This window comes from Poecilia reticulata, linkage group LG1 (genome assembly GCF_000633615.1).
Source record: "Poecilia reticulata strain Guanapo linkage group LG1, Guppy_female_1.0+MT, whole genome shotgun sequence".
Lineage (NCBI taxonomy): Eukaryota > Metazoa > Chordata > Actinopteri > Cyprinodontiformes > Poeciliidae > Poecilia > Poecilia reticulata.
Window position 1 is genome coordinate 21,899,694 of NC_024331.1, and position 17,566 is coordinate 21,917,259.

The 17,566-nt window shown below is 39.1% G+C and overlaps 1 protein-coding gene across 8 annotated transcripts in view; it reads right to left on the bottom strand.

The window, feature by feature from the left end:
• The window catches only part of adgrl3.1 (adhesion G protein-coupled receptor L3.1), a 161,387-nt gene that overhangs the window by 17,203 nt on the left and 126,618 nt on the right, over nucleotides 1–17,566 (bottom strand). For 6 of the 8 annotated variants that reach the window (XM_008416760.2, XM_008416742.2, XM_008416776.2 and 3 more), the window contains exons 15-19: nucleotides 12,801–12,977; nucleotides 11,630–11,839; nucleotides 7,818–8,038; nucleotides 3,773–3,839; nucleotides 2,587–2,678 (exon numbers count right to left, since the gene is read on the bottom strand). In XM_008416760.2, the coding sequence (XP_008414982.1) occupies nucleotides 2,587–2,678; nucleotides 3,773–3,839; nucleotides 7,818–8,038; nucleotides 11,630–11,839; nucleotides 12,801–12,977 (767 nt within the window). The remainder of the gene's footprint in view (nucleotides 1–2,586; nucleotides 2,679–3,772; nucleotides 3,840–7,817; nucleotides 8,039–11,629; nucleotides 11,840–12,800; nucleotides 12,978–17,566) is intronic. The other 2 variants (XM_008416710.2, XM_008416793.2) reach the window with 1 other exon arrangement.

Sequence of the window (17,566 nt, forward strand, 5' to 3'; positions counted from 1 at the left end):
GACCCTAATAAATCATAGGGGGTCAATAAATTAAGTTTATAAGGTATTTTGAATAGTTTGTTCAAACAAATAAAACAAAAACAAAATGTCTCACTAGAAAGACGCCTTACCAGAATCAATCCACAACAAAGATAACTTAGGGTGGCGTGAGATTAAAGAGACAAAGAAAACAAAGTGAAGAAAAATAAATTAAAGGTAAAAAGAAGAAATAAAAAAACAGAAATTATGATGGTGATTACTGAAATAATATAAAAAAAAATATGACATAATGAAGCGAAAGATGACTTCACACAATTTAGACAGTTTTCACCATGACAGACAGACCAGGCTACGGAAAGACACAAAACAAAAGTACAAAATGTAAATTAATTGATTTCTTTTCTTAGTCATTTATCACATTATAACCGTATTGCAGTTTTCAATAACTTTTTGCTAAGCGTTTAACATAACACAGATTTCATGAAAGAATTCATTGACGGGAAAATCAAATGAGAACTTCAGTAAAGACAAGTCATTTAGTGACTTATTATCTGTCCACAGCTCAGGCAGGCTTGTTAGCTAAAATCCAGGTTACATTGGAGTTTGAACTTGAATTAAGAAATTGCAGAATATCAGGTTGGTTCAGCCTCTTCAGAAACAAAACCCTCAACGTGAGTTATGCAATGTATAGGAAAAATAAACTCTTGGAAATATGAAATATGTTTTATTTAGACTTGGTACAAAACGTTGATCTGAATGTACGACAGTTAGCCAGAAGCTATTTAGTAAAGCACTAAAAAATAAATAAATTTAAAAATTCCCCTTTTGTCACAAATGCGATAAAGTTTCATTCTTTCAAGAGTTAATCCAGTTTTCTTGTGTTGGAAATTCTTCAAGAAACTGGAAATTCTTCGGACAGTTGGGATCAAATGGACGATCAGTTAAAGAGCCACATTTGATGTAGAAGTCAAAGACAAGATGTCTGCAGAAGCAACTCATACCAGCTGTAAAGCACAGTGGTGGAAGGGTGAGAATCGTGGCTTCTTTTGGAACCACAAGACTTTTATAAATGTCTGCAGCATAAAAGCCTCGAGTCTCTCTTCAACATGACTGTATATCCTTTCTGGTTCATGTGCTTTTACTGCCAAATGCACAGTTCACAAGGTTTAACTCCAGTGCGTCTTTGTAAACATGCTTGTAGCTGATTACTTATTACCAATCTAAGTTTAACTCTCAGTTAACAAGAGCTCAATCTGAACGTTTGCTGCTCAGAGCTCTTATCTGGAGTATGTCCTCTAACTTTATTGAATTTCTACAGCCACGTAGGTTTACTGACTGCTACATTTTATGCAGGTGGGCAGCACTTGTAACTTCATTAATTAGTCTTCACCTAAGCGACAGACACAGCCTGGTGAGGGTCCTGAGGGTAAATGACACACTGTGTTTGTCCTCCGCTCAGCCAGGTAAGCTGTCAAACATAGCATCACACTCTCCCTGTTAAATATTTGTTGAACACAGCTTAGGTGGTTCTGAGCTTCATTACATCACAGATGTAAAGACATGTTCACGCAACACTTTGTTTTACGTGAATATTTCCGAGAACAAAAGGTCTGTTCTTGATTTAGAACATCAGTCGGAAGTTAGTGACTGATTTTCTGTTTTTTTCCCAGCCAATACTGAATCCAGCTAAAAAACACACAAATAAATAAAAAAAACAAAAAAGCATTCTAAATACTTTTGTGTCTTCTTTCTGCCAAAAGATTATGCATTATTAATATCGTGAAGAGCAACTGCTTTCTGTGTGTGGGAGAAAGCATTTGCTACAATACGTTGTTTAAAATTTTCAGAGACAAAAACAGTTGACATATTACTGTCCTATATGGGCGTTTAACACAGTCAGCATTAAATGAATAAGAAATCCGGTTTTTAACAGTCGGACTTCTGATTTGACAGACGTTTTCTTTTTTAGTTTATTTTAAAATCTGTAATTGAGGTAAAGACAGAGAATGTGATCAAACTAATAAGGTTACTCTACTGGCAAATTACTTTTTTGTTCCTATTTTTTTAGTGAAACAAAAAGAAATACAACTTAATTGATATATAGTCTTTTTTCAATGTGCTAAAATGAGAACAAGTGATTAAACTTAAATATTTTTGCGCTAAGTGTTCACAAGAACTCAAGTTAAATTTACTCAAGTTAATTTGTTAAGTTTAAGTGTGACTTAATTCAATTACTTGTGACCAGTTAATACTTTTTTTTTTTTTTGAAGTTGGAGCTCCATTATCTTTTTTAGCGTGGACAAGATAACTCAACGTACGTAAATTGTTATGTTAAACATAATAATTTGCTTACACATTCAGCTGTGCCAAACAAACCATACACCTCCACCCTTTCATTACCCAACCCTAATCTAATTCCAAATGAAACCAAACATTAGAGCGGCATCAAACCTCTTTGCCAAGCAAACAACCACACCCTAAGTCTATTCCCCAAAATCTCAAACTCCTTTCTCAGCATAAATGTATCCACGCCTGTATAATCCACCCCTGCTTTCAGCATAAGCCCTGCTGTGTAGAGGCAGACTGGCACGAACAGAACAAACTTACTTGATGTTGTCCAGACACCCGGAGTCTGGCTTGAGGATGGCCGTATGATGGAACATCTTATAAAGGGCGATGCCGAGGAAGATTACATTCAGCTGCAAAACACAGAAATGCAGGCGCGCATGTTAAGATCCTCCGCAGCGACGAGACTAATTAAAAGACGCAATGTCAAAGGAGCAACTTACAACTCCAAAACAGCGCACATCATTTCATTTCCCTTCCAGCTGTAATTGGCTTGGGGAACACAATTTCAGCACACAATCAACCCACCTTTGTGTGCTCAAAAATACAGCAACTGGAGCTTGAGGGATAATACAGCAGTCATTACATCACGTAATGATCACTGTAACAATAGAAGCACAATTCTCGTAGATGCTGTGTTTTCGATTGGCCCGCTAATGTGTAGATGGGCTGCTTTAACGATGACTGCCTGGGCCGTTGCGCCAGGGTCTCGGAGGCTGTCACCAATCAGATCAGGTCATAATGGTGTCATTTTCACCCGGGCTCTGCTCTTATTGCTGCTCTGACTAGATCGGCGGGAGACTGACATTTCTAACCTGACTAAAAAATAAAAATAAAAAAAAAACGGCGACTGGGCAACTGGACATGTATCCCATCGTCGTTTCATTCTGTTTATATCAAATACAGTGCTTTATGTGTTGGATCACCTCACTCTATTTCTGTCTCTGTTTAAGTTATTCAAGTGGCACGTCTCCTCTCATAACAGTTTGCCGACTGCTGAGACTCATTCGGCGTTGTTCCAGTGGGAGAGCTGGAAACTATCTGGCAGCTCATGTTCAACTGGCATTACAGTCAAGCAGCTGGGTCAGGAGGAAAAAAAAAAAAAAAACATCTCCTAGACGAAAAAGTAAATGCCTAATAACATCTTAACTTTGCCGAGTTATTATCATAATCTGTGTAACGTGCAGTGATTTGTGCTCTGTGTCCCCTCCAGAGATTTCCAGCTTGTAGGAATGTGTGCCTCCGTGAGAGCTAATCCGTGAATGGGAATTATTAAGTTGACACAAAGTTCCCTCCGCTTACTCTAACACTGCTGAGGAGCTCAGGCAAACCTTGTGCTGGATTAACAAACACCTTAATGTAGCCCGTGGCTCCTGCACCAGTTTGCCACAGCCTCTCTCAAAGTGAACCCGGTGCCGTTTAAAGCTTGCATGCTTCGATATCTTACCATGATGATGAGAGTAGCAGGTCCTATGAAGCTCCAAATGAAGTATGTATCCAGGCGGAGCCAGCACCTGCAGGCAGGGACAAAGAGACGTCATGCATGGGAAACATAACAGCAAACAGATGCATGAGCCATAAAAAGAAATGTTGGAAGGTAATAAAATGACTAACATTTTAATCAAGTCTGTTTATCAATACAGAGTGACCCTTTTTAAAGGCTGAAAAGACATTGAAAATGTCTAAACAAAAATGTGGATATATTTGGTAGTGGAGTGAGTTGTAGATGACATGTTCTGTTTAGGCTAACAAGCGTAAACAAAATGATGGGGGGAAAAAACGGGGCTTGAACTCATGATATTAACGTTAATAGCTCATGATAACCAGTTATTGTAAACAATTCTGCATGTGCAAAAGTCTGCTGCATTCATCTTTCTTTTTTATTATTTTTTTACCAAGTCATCTGTTTTGTATGTGGGTTACTAAAGTGTCTCTTTGAGTTAAAGTGTCATTCAGTCACCATTCGGCCTATTTAACCTCAACGTTCAAGGACGTGTTGCTATATGCACACAGTACAAATATATAAATACACCATAGCTTTGTCTTTCTTAATTTTTTAGCTCTTGATTGAACAAAACACAATGTGTTCTCACACAATGATGTCATTACTGCAACTTCCCAAAATCCAACATTAGATAGGTTACTTCATCCATACATAATCAAATGAAGATGATTTTCAGCCTGAATCTGTGTATTCAGGCATTTCTGATTGAGTAATGGACTATCTAATCTTTAGCAGTTTTTTATATTTATGTGGGAAATAAAGTGTCAAGAAAATATATTTGGACTTTAAAAGCTTCCTCCTTTACTGCTTTGGTGTCACCCATAAATACGTCATATTATAAAGCACATTTTAATAGTAGACCCATAATAACTAAAAGCTGTTTAAATGAGTCCATATTATTTAGGGAACAAAACATTCCAAATCACACTGGTCCTTTGTAAATTCATTAGCTTATTTACTTAGGGGTAAGTTGGTTTTCATAGATTTTTTTTCTCCTTTTATAAATCCAGTTAAATTTTTGTGTCCAAAGTTTAAGTCAGTATAAAACAGAACAGTTAGAACCTACCAGATTTTAATAAAGTAATTGAAATCAAGTAATCTGAATAAGCATATTGCAAAAAGAAACATCAACATTTTGCTATCAAATATCCAGGCCAAATAAAATGGACTGTAAATGTTAGAGCTTAAACTCAGTTTGCTTTACTAGTGTAAGTAACGAAACAAAATCGAGCCCTGTCCCAGATGGCTGCAGACTAGCAAAGAGTTACTGCCACAGTCACAAGGGAGAGAACAGAAGACACAACGTAGCCATACGGCAGCTGAAATATGGGAGGACAAAGAATGGAAGTGCGTGAAAATAAAAGAAGTAAGAGAAGTGCTACAGGTAGGAGGAAAATAGATGACGCACACATCTCAAACATACATCACACACACAGAGGGGGAGACGGCACGGGATGAGTACCTGTGATTTATAAACCTTTACTTCCCCCTCAGGGCTCAGATATATGACATCGCAACATACTGCAGCTGCTGAAATGTGACACAACTCAATTCATTTGAATACAGAGTTACTGATGTGGACCTCGCAAGGCTATTTATAGAGTCTGGGAATGGCTCTGAAGTTAAAGTGGAGAGCAGAGGCACGCAAACGGACACGTAAGATTTGCACGCAAACACAAAACCTGCATGAAAATACCGACACACCCTGCAATTTCTGACACTGAGGTTAGCTGCGCTGGCAAAAGATATACTGCTGTATGCTAAAGCACATCAATCCGAAAACATTTTCACTTATAAATCGCAGCAAGCAGGGGAGGGGGGGCGGGGGGAGAAAATGTCCCACAGTGCCCTCCGCTGAGGTCAGGCCCAGCTGCTTGCAGAGAAAGATGGCGGCAAAATGGCCAACTGATTCATGACCAGCTGCTTTTGAATTATTAATCTTTCAATTTCCAACACATTAGTGAGCCCTCCATTATGGGTCCCTGACTGAGTCACAGAACCCTCCATTAGGGCTCCTTTGCCAAGTTAGAGCCACCGTTCATTATGGGATGTGAACGAGGGAGGGGGGAAAGAAAAGGGGACATATTCAGGAGTGACACAGCAGGAGTGGTGTGTGATGTTTTCACATGTTTTGTCTCAGTGTGTTAATGCTAAAAATGATAAGTGGTGTCATTTTCAAAGCTGGAGTGATAAATGAGTGATTAAAGTTGCTGCTTTCAAAGGGAAAGCGATTTCCAGTGGAAATAGTTCTGTCAGTCGCTTTTCAGATCGGCGAGGGCCGACAGGCGCGGAGCTATTAAAAAGATATTTGGGTACAGTATTACCAAAAACTACTAAGATCAAACCTTTAACGACACCTGATATTTCTGTGACGCTCGGCTTCATTCTTCTAACGCACGCCGTGCCATTTATCTTTTCTTCGTTTCTCTTTTCAAACCTGCCGTCTCAAGTTTTCCACAATGCTTCGCTACCTAATGGGATGCAGTGAGATTATTCATCCAGAACTTGGCATTCAGACTCTCATGCTTTAATGATCACTCTGCAATGAAATATTGATCTAAGTGGCCTGTGAATTGGTGTAGCTTGATCGTTAAGCACAGCTAAATTCAGCCCCTCCCTCGTCTTTCGCTTTCTATGAGGCGATGCGTTGTCTGAGCCACAATAGGTCCCAGATGGAACAATAAATGTGAACATTTAGGCCAGTGAATCTTTTAAAGGTTATATACCTTACAATATTTCAATATTTTAATTGTACTTGAGGGAAGAGATTTTTTTTTTTCCCCAACATTCACTTTGTTACTGTCCTGTTCAAATTTCAAACAGCCACATAACGAGGGACAGCTAATGAGAACATAAACTTTATAACATCATAGAAAACCTTAATGTACTTTGTTGGGATTTTATGTAGCTTTTATCTGGAAAGAGTTTGGCGTAATGACCGACCAACCAAGATAAGAATTACCTGGACCGACAGGTGTCACCTGGGCTGGACTCTCTTTTGGTGTCTGACAGCAGTTGTGTGTTGGTCAGCTATTTCATTTTGGTTAATGAATGAAAATGGAAATACTGTCAAGTTTGTCAACATTTTCTCACCGTCTCCCTGCAGCTCTGCACTGAAGTTTCTCATGAAAAATAAAATGTCTTGGCCAGAATGACAACAAACGTTTTGCTTCCTGTACGTACCAGCATTTATCTGACCTGCAGCTGATTTTACATCAAAAGATGGTTCTACAGATTTTTCTTTAAAACAAACAAAAAAAACTTCTACTTACCAATAATGAACAACTTTGCATTGGTCTACCACATAGTATTCACAGATTTTTGACACTCAAGTGAAACTGGGTATAGCCTTCATAGTTTTTTTGTTGTTGTTGTTGTTGCTTACTTTGCATATGCTTCATATGAATGAGATGCATGCTGTTTTCTAGGAGTCCTGCAGCGTCTGAGGTCAAAGGTGTCAACCATACGTCAATACACGACCTTGTGCTTTTTAAGCACATCCTCATTCCCCACCACTGTGTGCCCCCGCAGCAGAGGCCAGCCACATTTCGACACACTCGATTGCAGACCAGAATGGACGTGTACACAGGCTAACAGTCCACTCTATCACCCCCCTTTTTCAATGCTTTCATTCGCACACTTAAGCCACACTTCTTTTGCTCCCTCCTTCTATCCTGCCTGCTAAATCCTTCCATATTCACACATTTTCGCTGTTGCGCTCACGCAGGCACTCTGTGGTGCATTCTCTGCTGCTCGTCCCCGTATTTCTCTCCTCTTCTTCATCCTTCTCAGCTTCTCTCCCCTCTCAGCCTCTCTGTATCGACTCTTGAGAAGTGCCAAAGCTTGTTGAGTCCACTGTGGCAGTCGCAGCCAAAATGACAGCAGGCACTCCAGCCTCAGCCCCCACTTCCCTCCCCCTCCGTCCTCCTTGCCCCGTCCATCCATTCTCCGCTTCACGCCACGCATTCTTCACCCCCACACTACTTACACTCGGTCGGTGCCGTAGCTCCTGTAGTCCACGGCGGCCGAGACGGCCACTATGACAGCTGGCACGCCGTACCCTGCCAGGTAGAAGTACTTAGTCCTGGAGTGTTCGCTCTCAAACACCTCCACCAGCATGATGTAGAGCTGCACCCCTTCCAAGAACATCCAGGTGAAGGCTGCCAAGAAGAAGAAATGTAGCAAGGCCGCAAAGACTGCACAGACGATCTGGTGAGAGAGAAAGAGAAGACTCGAATTACACTTGGAGACGAAATACACACAGAAATATTTAAGCTGGTGGACGCCTGCACTGATTAGTTGGAGAGCAGAAAAATATACTGCAGGCGATAAGGATATGAGTCCGATTTAGAGCAGTAATTTATCACATTCACAAAAGGAAGAACATTTTTAGGGATGAAATTTTTTGCTGGCAGTGATACGGTGCCCTGCAAAAGTACGAATTCAACTTTTTCACATTTTGCTATGTTCCGACCACAAATTTGAGTGTGCCTTCATGGGATTTCATGTGACAAATTAACACAACGCTGTGTGTAATTGTCAAATGAAAACAAAAAGGACACATGTTGTTCAGTTTTTTTTCTCTCTCTTTTTTTTTCAAATACGAATCTGAAAAGATTTATTCTCCCCTCCTTAGTAAATACTTTGTTAAACCATCTTTCCATGTGTCAATAGCCAAAAGTCTGCTGGATGTGTTTTTAACAGCTTTGTACATATAAATGCTAAAATCTCAGCTCTATCTCACTCAGACTGGACTGGGAATCTCAGTGAAGAAAAGTCTCTTCACCGCACGATGCCGACAAGACATGTTTCACCATAGATGAAAATATTATCTCATTCTGCTTTGCAAAATAGCTCAAGCTTAGTCAGATTGTATGGATTGCTTCTTTAAACAATTCTTAATCCTGACAGATCTTAACTTTATTCAGGACTGAGCTTTGATTCGGTCGCTCTAACCAATGGGTTTCAAACAAAACCTTTAATTGTAGTTCACACTTCACTTGCTGTCTACAACCTAAGAGGATAAGTGAGAAAGATACAAGAGACATGTGCATTCACAGCTGCAGCCTGTGCTGATTGACCACATTCCAGACAAAGGTAGCAAAGCTCTTTCATCAAGAAGCGACAAAAAAAAAAAGAAAAAAAAAGACGTGAGCCGGGTTGGCAGCACTGACTTTTAGTCAATGACAAATATGGGCACAAAAGAGAAAAAGAAATTGCAGCAAAGTGACTCAGCGTCTTTGAACTGAAGAAATAAAGCACAAGTAGGCTTGTCAAAATCCAAACTTGAGTAATTTCAGTTTGAATACTTTGTAGTTGGGTTAATATGTAGGTTGAATTGCTGTACTGAAGGTGAAGAGTTCAGTTCAATTTGGTATATAATCAAATCAGCATACATGTTCAGCACTTTTCGTAATGAAAAGGGTTAAATGTAAAACCAGATGTTAGGGTTTTTTTTTTGTTTGTTTTTTTTACAATAAAAACATACAAAACACCTAATCATGAACACATCATTCCCTTTACTTTATAAACAGAACATGAAAAAAAGTCAAAACTTAATCAGAAAAAATGGTTTGTGTGTCCATTTGGGCAATAACTAATTCATCATGAGAATGACCACTGTCAGAAATAACATTAAGAAAAGGCCTTTTAAATCTCTGCAAAATGGAACTGCTTCCCACTGTTTTGACAGAGAAAGGTCAAGTATGAAGGATTAGTTTTCATATAAATCCAAAGCTTATTTTATAATAAGTGAACTTTTGCATTACATTCAAAATGAATCAGTGTTGTTCAAATGTTATCAAGTAGTGTTTAATATCAGATTGATCCCATAAAAGAGAAGCTGTGAAAATATTATACATCATGCGAAGATTTAATAGTATTACAGGCTTATCTACTAAAAATACACAATAATGATAAAAAAATTTAAAAAATCAATAGCAATATGATATTTTGTTTTAGGTAGCGTCTCCATTGCAAACTTAAGTTTGGCTTTGCTCAGTATCACTAGTCCTTGACTGTAACTGCTTGCAAAGAATAAACTTTTCAAGGTGCCACTGACAAATATTAACAATCAACACCTGAGAAAAAGAAAGTTTTTTTTTTTTAAGTGCACTTTTATTTCACCTTGTGTTTCAAACAGGCTTAAATCTGCTCTTCAGCAGTGACGCATGTACTGGGAGCTAATTTTTTAAGTACGGTGCAGCTCTGGAATAAACGGTCAGTCGTGGGGGTCACGTTTACAAAAATGTGCAGCGAGTGGCTCTTAGTTTTTGGGAAATGGTTTATTTAATGTTGTCTGCACGGTTAACAGGATAATGCAGTAATAGAGAACGAGACTGCGGCTCCTTCAGCCTGAGGGAGAAGGTGACAAATGAAGACTGAAACACAGCAATGACATCACCCAAGCCAGCACATAAGCTTTAATAGATTATGAGGCAGGTCTGTGTAAAGAGCACCGTGTGTTGTAAATCATTTCTGTGATTGCTGAGAATGGATTTCAAACAGGCAAATTAAAGCCCTCGGCCTGCACATATTTATCATGGGTGAATTAGCCTGCCGTGTAAAGCACAACAGCTTAACTCTATCTAGGTCCTCAATGCTTTTATGAATTAGCTGGAAATCGTTGTACAACCAATCTGTCGCTATGTTTTCTTTAAAATGAAAACAAGGGATTTTGGAGGAAAGAACCACTGCAATAAATCCATCAGTTGGTAATGAGAGAAAAGGAAGCCACCCTGAGAAATGTTTGTTTATGATTATTTGATACTCAGGAGATCTAAGAGATGTGCTAATATCTATTATGAAAACAATGTCACAGTGCCAATCAGATCTGTTGGCATCACTGTCGAAGGCATTTCAGAGTAAAACACATCTGTAGGAACATTTATCAGCTGACAATCTTTTCGCATTTTACTCTTGCTCAAACACACTGAGTCAATAGAGGTCACTATACAATTATGCGACACATTTTAAGGATTAAAATAATTTATGTTGTCATGCAGTTTAACAAGGTTCCCAAGACCTTGGTGAAGCAAAGGACCCACGGCTTCACATGTTCACATTATCCTTTTTCTGTTGACAAAGACTGTAGCTTAACTTCCATCTTATCAGAATTCACTGCTCCAGTTTAGATCCCAGCAAACTTCAACTAACTTTGTGACTGTAGGTGAGAAAAGCCTTTTACATGACATCAATCCAAAGCAACTGATTTGCATGTAGATACTGTTTAATGATTTAATAGTTGTTGCCATCACTGTAAGGTTTGGAGGCTATTTTACCCCTCAAATATGGATTTTTGTACTTTATACTAAAATAAATGGGCTACTGTTAAATTCCATGACACACAGGAAAATTCTTGATTATTAATTAGAAGTTCTTAAATATTCTGATCAACCTTAAAAATAAAGTAAAATACATATCAAAAATATATCTCTATTACATTTACTTTTAATTGGATTGTTATTGATTGGTAAATGAAATAATTAATTCTTAAGATTTAAATTACAGGCTGGATTTTTCCAAAGCTTTAATCTGACACTATGAAGCTGCCAATAATGTACTTATATGAAACATTTTTTACACATCTTTACCAGAGGTACCAATAACTGCGGGCAGAGCAGTATATCAGACCAGTGGAAAGAATGAAAAGACATAATTTAAACATTTAAGCAAAATATAAAGTCTACTTTTGTTTATTTTCCTCTTTTTTGTTCTTGTTAAGGAACAGAGTTCCTGAGCCTTTGACCAAACATATAATACGGACATTCACACGCATAATAACAAGCACAAACGTCTTACTGGCTGATCGGCCTTGTTGATCCCGACCAGAAACAGTGACTCAGCAATGAACAGGCTGATGCAGAGGTTCTTGTGGATGGTGTTGCGGTCGCTCTGCAGGCCTCTGAAGAAGCAGAATGTGAAGATGCAGATCAGCAGGCAAACGAGCGACAACAGGATCCCGACCCACGTGATGACGTCCAGGAGCATGTCGTGCATGCTGTCTGCTTTCTGTGAGCAAAAGCAAAACAAGACAAGCCAGGGGGGAGATAATTTAATAATACGTAAACACACAGCCAGTATAACTATGTTTAACCTTGGTTTACTGGAAACCCACGCGGGTCATGTTCCTGTAAGACCAGACACGCACTGACAGAGCGCCACCACCGGCCCTGGCCGGTGATCTGGTTCTGGCCGCGTGTCGCCGAGCGTTCAGGGCCGCAGCGTTACGCCGCGCTGCACAGGTGTGCTAGCTCTATCCATCAGTGTCCTGCGAGCTGGCAGGCAGAGCAATGTTCACCGTAACATTGCAGTGATGGATCTACTGCTCAAAACCTCACACAGTGTTCCACAAAGGCCTGCCAAGCCAGCTCTGACCATGACCTCTTTAGATGTAACACACATCCGCGTCCCCACGGGGACAGAACCGGTGTCGCACTTGATCCGAAGCTGTGTGAAAAGAAGCACAACCGTATTGTAACAAAAGACGTAGATGAAAAGCGCTTATTCCAGACCGAACGGGTCAGTAATGCTTTTCTCCAACACCCACTACGGCTCACGGATATCCAAATAAACACTCTCATCTTCTAATAAAATATCACTTTTACAGCAAAATGCGATCTGGAGCTTTGTTCCGGGTCTCCTGCACTAAACCAGAACTCTGAGATCCTATCGTCAGTATTACATAATATTTTGTCAGCTCAATGTCATCAACAGGCTTAACAAATCAATTTCAAAAATATTCTCTGCTAAGACAGACCGACCGACCGACACTCAGGCACTGAAGAGATCCAATCTGCAAAACACAGGTGACCCGTGTCTTCTTCTCCTTTGTTCTTCACAATCTTTTAACCAGCTGGCCAGCTGTTCATTATGAAATGATGAATAACTGACCTCTCGGTACCCTCCCCTCTGCCGTAACTGGCTGGCGAAGCAAAAGAAAAAAGAGAAAAAAAAAAAAGAGCATACGTACCTTGACCTCCACGTGAGCCATGAGTACCGCAAAACTGGTGAGGTGGGTGCAGGAGCAGCTGGTGTGTGTGCGGTTGGTGGCGAGCAGTCGGCAGTCCTGCGTAGACCAGAATCCCGTCATGGTGCGCTTGGAGTAGCTCCAGAAAGAGCAGTTGGGATTGAAATTCTTCTCTGACTGCTGAAGAAAAAGAAAGAAAGAAATAGAGATTGTGATCAAGAGAAATCCAAAGACAGACAACAAGACGACGAGAGAGGTGGGGGTGGTGCAGCATGGCCAGGAAAATAGTACAACGCTATGATGAAAAACGTTCCCTTCATGCTGATTTCTTCTGCTTTTTCTTTTATTTTGTTAGAATAGCCACACCCAGCCCTAATTATTGCCAGACCCGTAGAAGCAAGAAATGACTCCAACAGAACCTATGTGACAACATGGAGAACGTTAAAGGGTCTTAAAAAGAAATACATCACTCTCTGATCTAAAGTAATAAAGTCTAAGTCTTCTATCTCTCTGGAAATGGTTACAAAGTCATTACCAAGGCTTAATGCAAGACACAATGAAAGCAATTTTATACAAATGTAGAAAATATGAAACAGTTTTTAGCCTTAGTCACAAGTGCCCGGTGTGCCAAATCACACAAAAGACCCCCGAAGCCTTTCTAAAGCAGCCATGTTTCTTCTCAGCTCAGGTCAACACTCTGAGATCAACAATAGAGCACAAAAAGGCATCCATGGTAGGGGTCTGAGGTATAAACCACTGCTTACCAAAACCAACCCATGACCACAACTGTTAAAAGAAAACATTTTGAAGATCGTATTTTTGAAAACAAATCTGTGGGCCGACTAAGTTAAACTTGTTTATTGTGACATTAATATTTGTTTGAGGCTCTGAAAGATTCGAGTGAGCAAAAACTTACAAAAGCAAAAACAAAGGAAATCTGTGTATTCAGGTGGCTGGAGAGCGCGAGGACGCGGCGGAAGAAAACGAAGGAGGAATTACACAGCGAGTCACACGCACACAGCAACATGACAACAAACAGAAGAGACAGAATGCAAAAGTGCAGCAACAAATAAACAGAGCGCCATGGCAGGAGGTGACAGCCCTGCATCCGCTATCATTGTGTGCCGTTCTGCGGCGCAGCAGCGGCTTGTGTTGTGTAAACTGACAACGTGTTTGTTAGGCCTATAAAGTTGCTCTCGGAAAGAGCAAGTGAGGAGTCTGCTGCTGCCAACAAGCTGGGTCACCAACTGGATACACATTTGCTTGTTGAATGAGAAGCACATAATGAAACCCTGGTGCAGACCATCGCCACCGAGACAATATGGACTTCAGTCTGTTAGAGCGGAAGAATCTTCTTTTCTCATCCGGAGAGTGTCGAACACAGTTGGAGCGAAAACAAAGGAACTTGAAAATGTATAGCCTAACACTCATTCAAGAATTAGAAACTGCTTTTATTGTCCCACAGCAGGTGTGTGTGTGTGTGTGTGTGTGTGCGTGTGTGTGTGGAGAGGAGGGGGGATTCAGGTGTAACAGTAGCATCTGATTCATTAAGAGCAAAGTTATTCTCATCACTCCTTTTTTAAGAATATACTTAAGTATAAGTTCATGTTTCACTACGGAATGCAAAGTTCAGTCATGTGCAAATATTTTCCTTGTTGGTTTCACCTGAACACCTACTTCCACGCAATTTATTGTGACCTCTAGTTGTGGAAAAAATTGGATTTTTACATCTTTCTTCAACCAATCTGTTGGGTTTTTAGATATGGGTGACAGAGCACTTGTCCAGGGTGACATCAGGGGTGAGAAGCCTTTTTAAAAGTCTTTTTTAAAAATGCCTTTTTACCTATCAGTTAAATAAGGTTATGTACAATAAGGTTAGTATTGCACTTTTTAAATGAGTAATTTGTGAGAAATTTGCACTCTCCTTTATTGAGTAGGTGCATCTTATTTGCTGGTGACATTACAGGAAGCAGGTTACCCAACTGGGTTTACTCAGTGTGACAATCACACAAGAACCATAATTAGTTGTAATAATGCTTCCTTCAAGTGATTCTCCAACAAGATCTGAGGTTCCCTGCAGCTCCTCCAGAGCTTTTAGCTCTTTTCTAATTAATGCTCTTCTAGCCCAGCCCGTCATGTAATCCACTATCTTTTAATTTTCAAATAAAGGATCGACCAATGTGAAATGATAACAAGTTGGGATATTGTTTCATAACATAACACTTGTTGGGTGTCTCCATAGTTACAACCCACTTTTGTGCTACTTCGTCTTCATTGTTTTGGACTCTATAAGGTAACCTCAGAAGGCATTTGATTTTACTGGATTGCATTTAGACTTATCAGAATAAATTTGTGCTGAGAAAAATGAGAAAAAGTTTAAGTGGTATGAAATGTTTTGGGAGGCACTCCAGGTTACCACATATTAGCAAAGAAAAACATGAGGCTTAAGCGTTGTTTCTCTCTGGCATTAAATAACTGCACAATGCAAATAAAAGATAAAAATAAAAAAAAGCAGAGTTTCGCAAATACATTTTTCTGCTGTCGTATGTAAAGGAGCCTGGTGGGCACGCTATGGAGGACAAAATATAAAGGACATACTCTAGCATGAATACATAAATAAATGAAATATCTAGCTGAAGTTTGTCCTCTCCTCCGTTAAATTCATACTCGTACATCTATTTTGCATATGAGATTGTCTAATCTGGGGGGACAATTTAGAGGGGTGATATTATTGAAGCAAAAGAGCATCACTACATCCACTTTTAAAAACTTTGCACATAATTTCCAAAGATGATTGGAGCCTTCGTAAAGTTTCTGCTGGTGAAATCCTTGCAGTGAAAATAATTGCAGTCTGTGAACACAAAGGCATCTGAAGGCACCGCAGACACTTGCGACGCATTCCCTCGCTCCTCTTATCACCTCACCGAGCAGATTCATAACACCTGGATATAAAGAGTGTGTACGTTCTGGAAATAATATAAAAAAAAAACAAGTTTGAGATGGCACTGCATAGTCATTATGCTCCATGCTCCAAATATAGGTCCTAATAATAATAATAATAATAATAATGCACAGCTAGCTTGTTCAACCAACTGTATCCAAGCATCATGTTACTATTTTCTAATTTGTGTGAGGGAAATCACTGATGGTTGTGATAATCTCTGCACGGTGTGAAGAAATACCTGGAAATAAAAGCCTAAAAATAAAGTTTCAGTAACACTCGCTTATAATGCAAGTTGACTGGTAAATTAAGAATGGGGTTTTATGGAAATTTCCAAGTTTCTTACTCTATAAACGTCTACATTTCAGTGTCAAAACTTTATCAAGACGTAAAATGTGAGTGTCTCACTCACAGTTTGAGTTTGAGATGGAGGCGCACACATGAGGATGATCAACATGTTTTTCATTCTGCTCTTTTTGACGGAATAATTTATGAGTAATGGCTCTTTATTTCAAAGAAAAATAACACATTTGTTAAAACAAAGAAACAATCTAATAGGGATGAAATACAAAAATGTTAAAAAGTCACATCTGTAAAACTGTTCAAATTTATTTTCCTCCTATGCTGCTGAATTTTGATGATATGCCAGACAAAGCCGGACTGACTGGATGATTCAGCTGGTAAATTTATTCCAATCCAATTCAATCCAGCCAGAGAACTGACTTCAATCTGATGAAGGGAACTAAAGATTAGGGTGACGGCAAGCAGACTTGTTGCTCTTGACTTTAGATAAATTGTCAACAAACCAGTGGAAACATTGAAATTGCTGGTTAACAATTTTAAGAAGGTTTGATTTATGTAATGAAAATAAAGATTTTTCCATTGATCACATAAGCTCACATAAGTAAATATAGCTAAAGTCTATTTTGTGGCTATAAAAAGTAAATGAAAATAAATCCTTTTTGGTTGTTCAAAAAAAAAAAAAAACCTGATGCACCTTTTGCATGATTTTATTATCTCAGAAAGATTGATAATTATGAGCCTTCGCGTAAATGAAGAGAAAATAAGCACACTGTTTTGCAAAAGACCAAAAACAATATAAAACATCTAAAAGACAAATGAATAACCTCAATTAGTGTTACAAGCTTTCTAGAGGAAATAGGCGGTGTTTAAAAAACACCAGGAGATGAGATGAGGAGGATTTAATGTCTGAAGACAGCTGGTTTTATAGCTTCGGTGCTGCCACAGCAAAAGTCTGATCCCCCGTTCGCTTCAGCCTCGTCTTGGGAACTGCTAGAAGCTCCAGATCAGCAGACATTAATGATCATAAAGGAGGGCTGGGTGCGTGAAGCATGTTACAGAGGCAGGATATTGAAGTTCTTTAACATTAAATAGATTTTTGAAAGGAAGTCTAAAAATGTACTGAAATCACGCAGGAAGCCAGTGATTGTGATAATTTTTCAATGAGCTTCCAGTGAGTTCCTGGAAAACTTGTGGGGCTGAAAATATAAATTGTTTACAAACAACAACAACAACAAATAAAAACACTTGGAAGCAGCCAACCTTGAATAACTGACCATTTTTTATTCAGGTAGCAGTTATCTTAAAAAAATATCACAAACTCTAGTGATGAAAATCCATGGTTGGGAAATAAGAAATGCAGCGTTCCTGCTGAGATAACCAGGTAAAAAAAAAAGAAAGAAAGAAAAAAAAAACGTTTCTTTCTCTTTGTGCAAAACAACTGCAGGAAAGTATATTTGATCTGACAGCCCTGTTCTCTTCTGATAGCTTTAGTTGTTTTTTTTTTATTCTGCTGATAAAGCCCCCA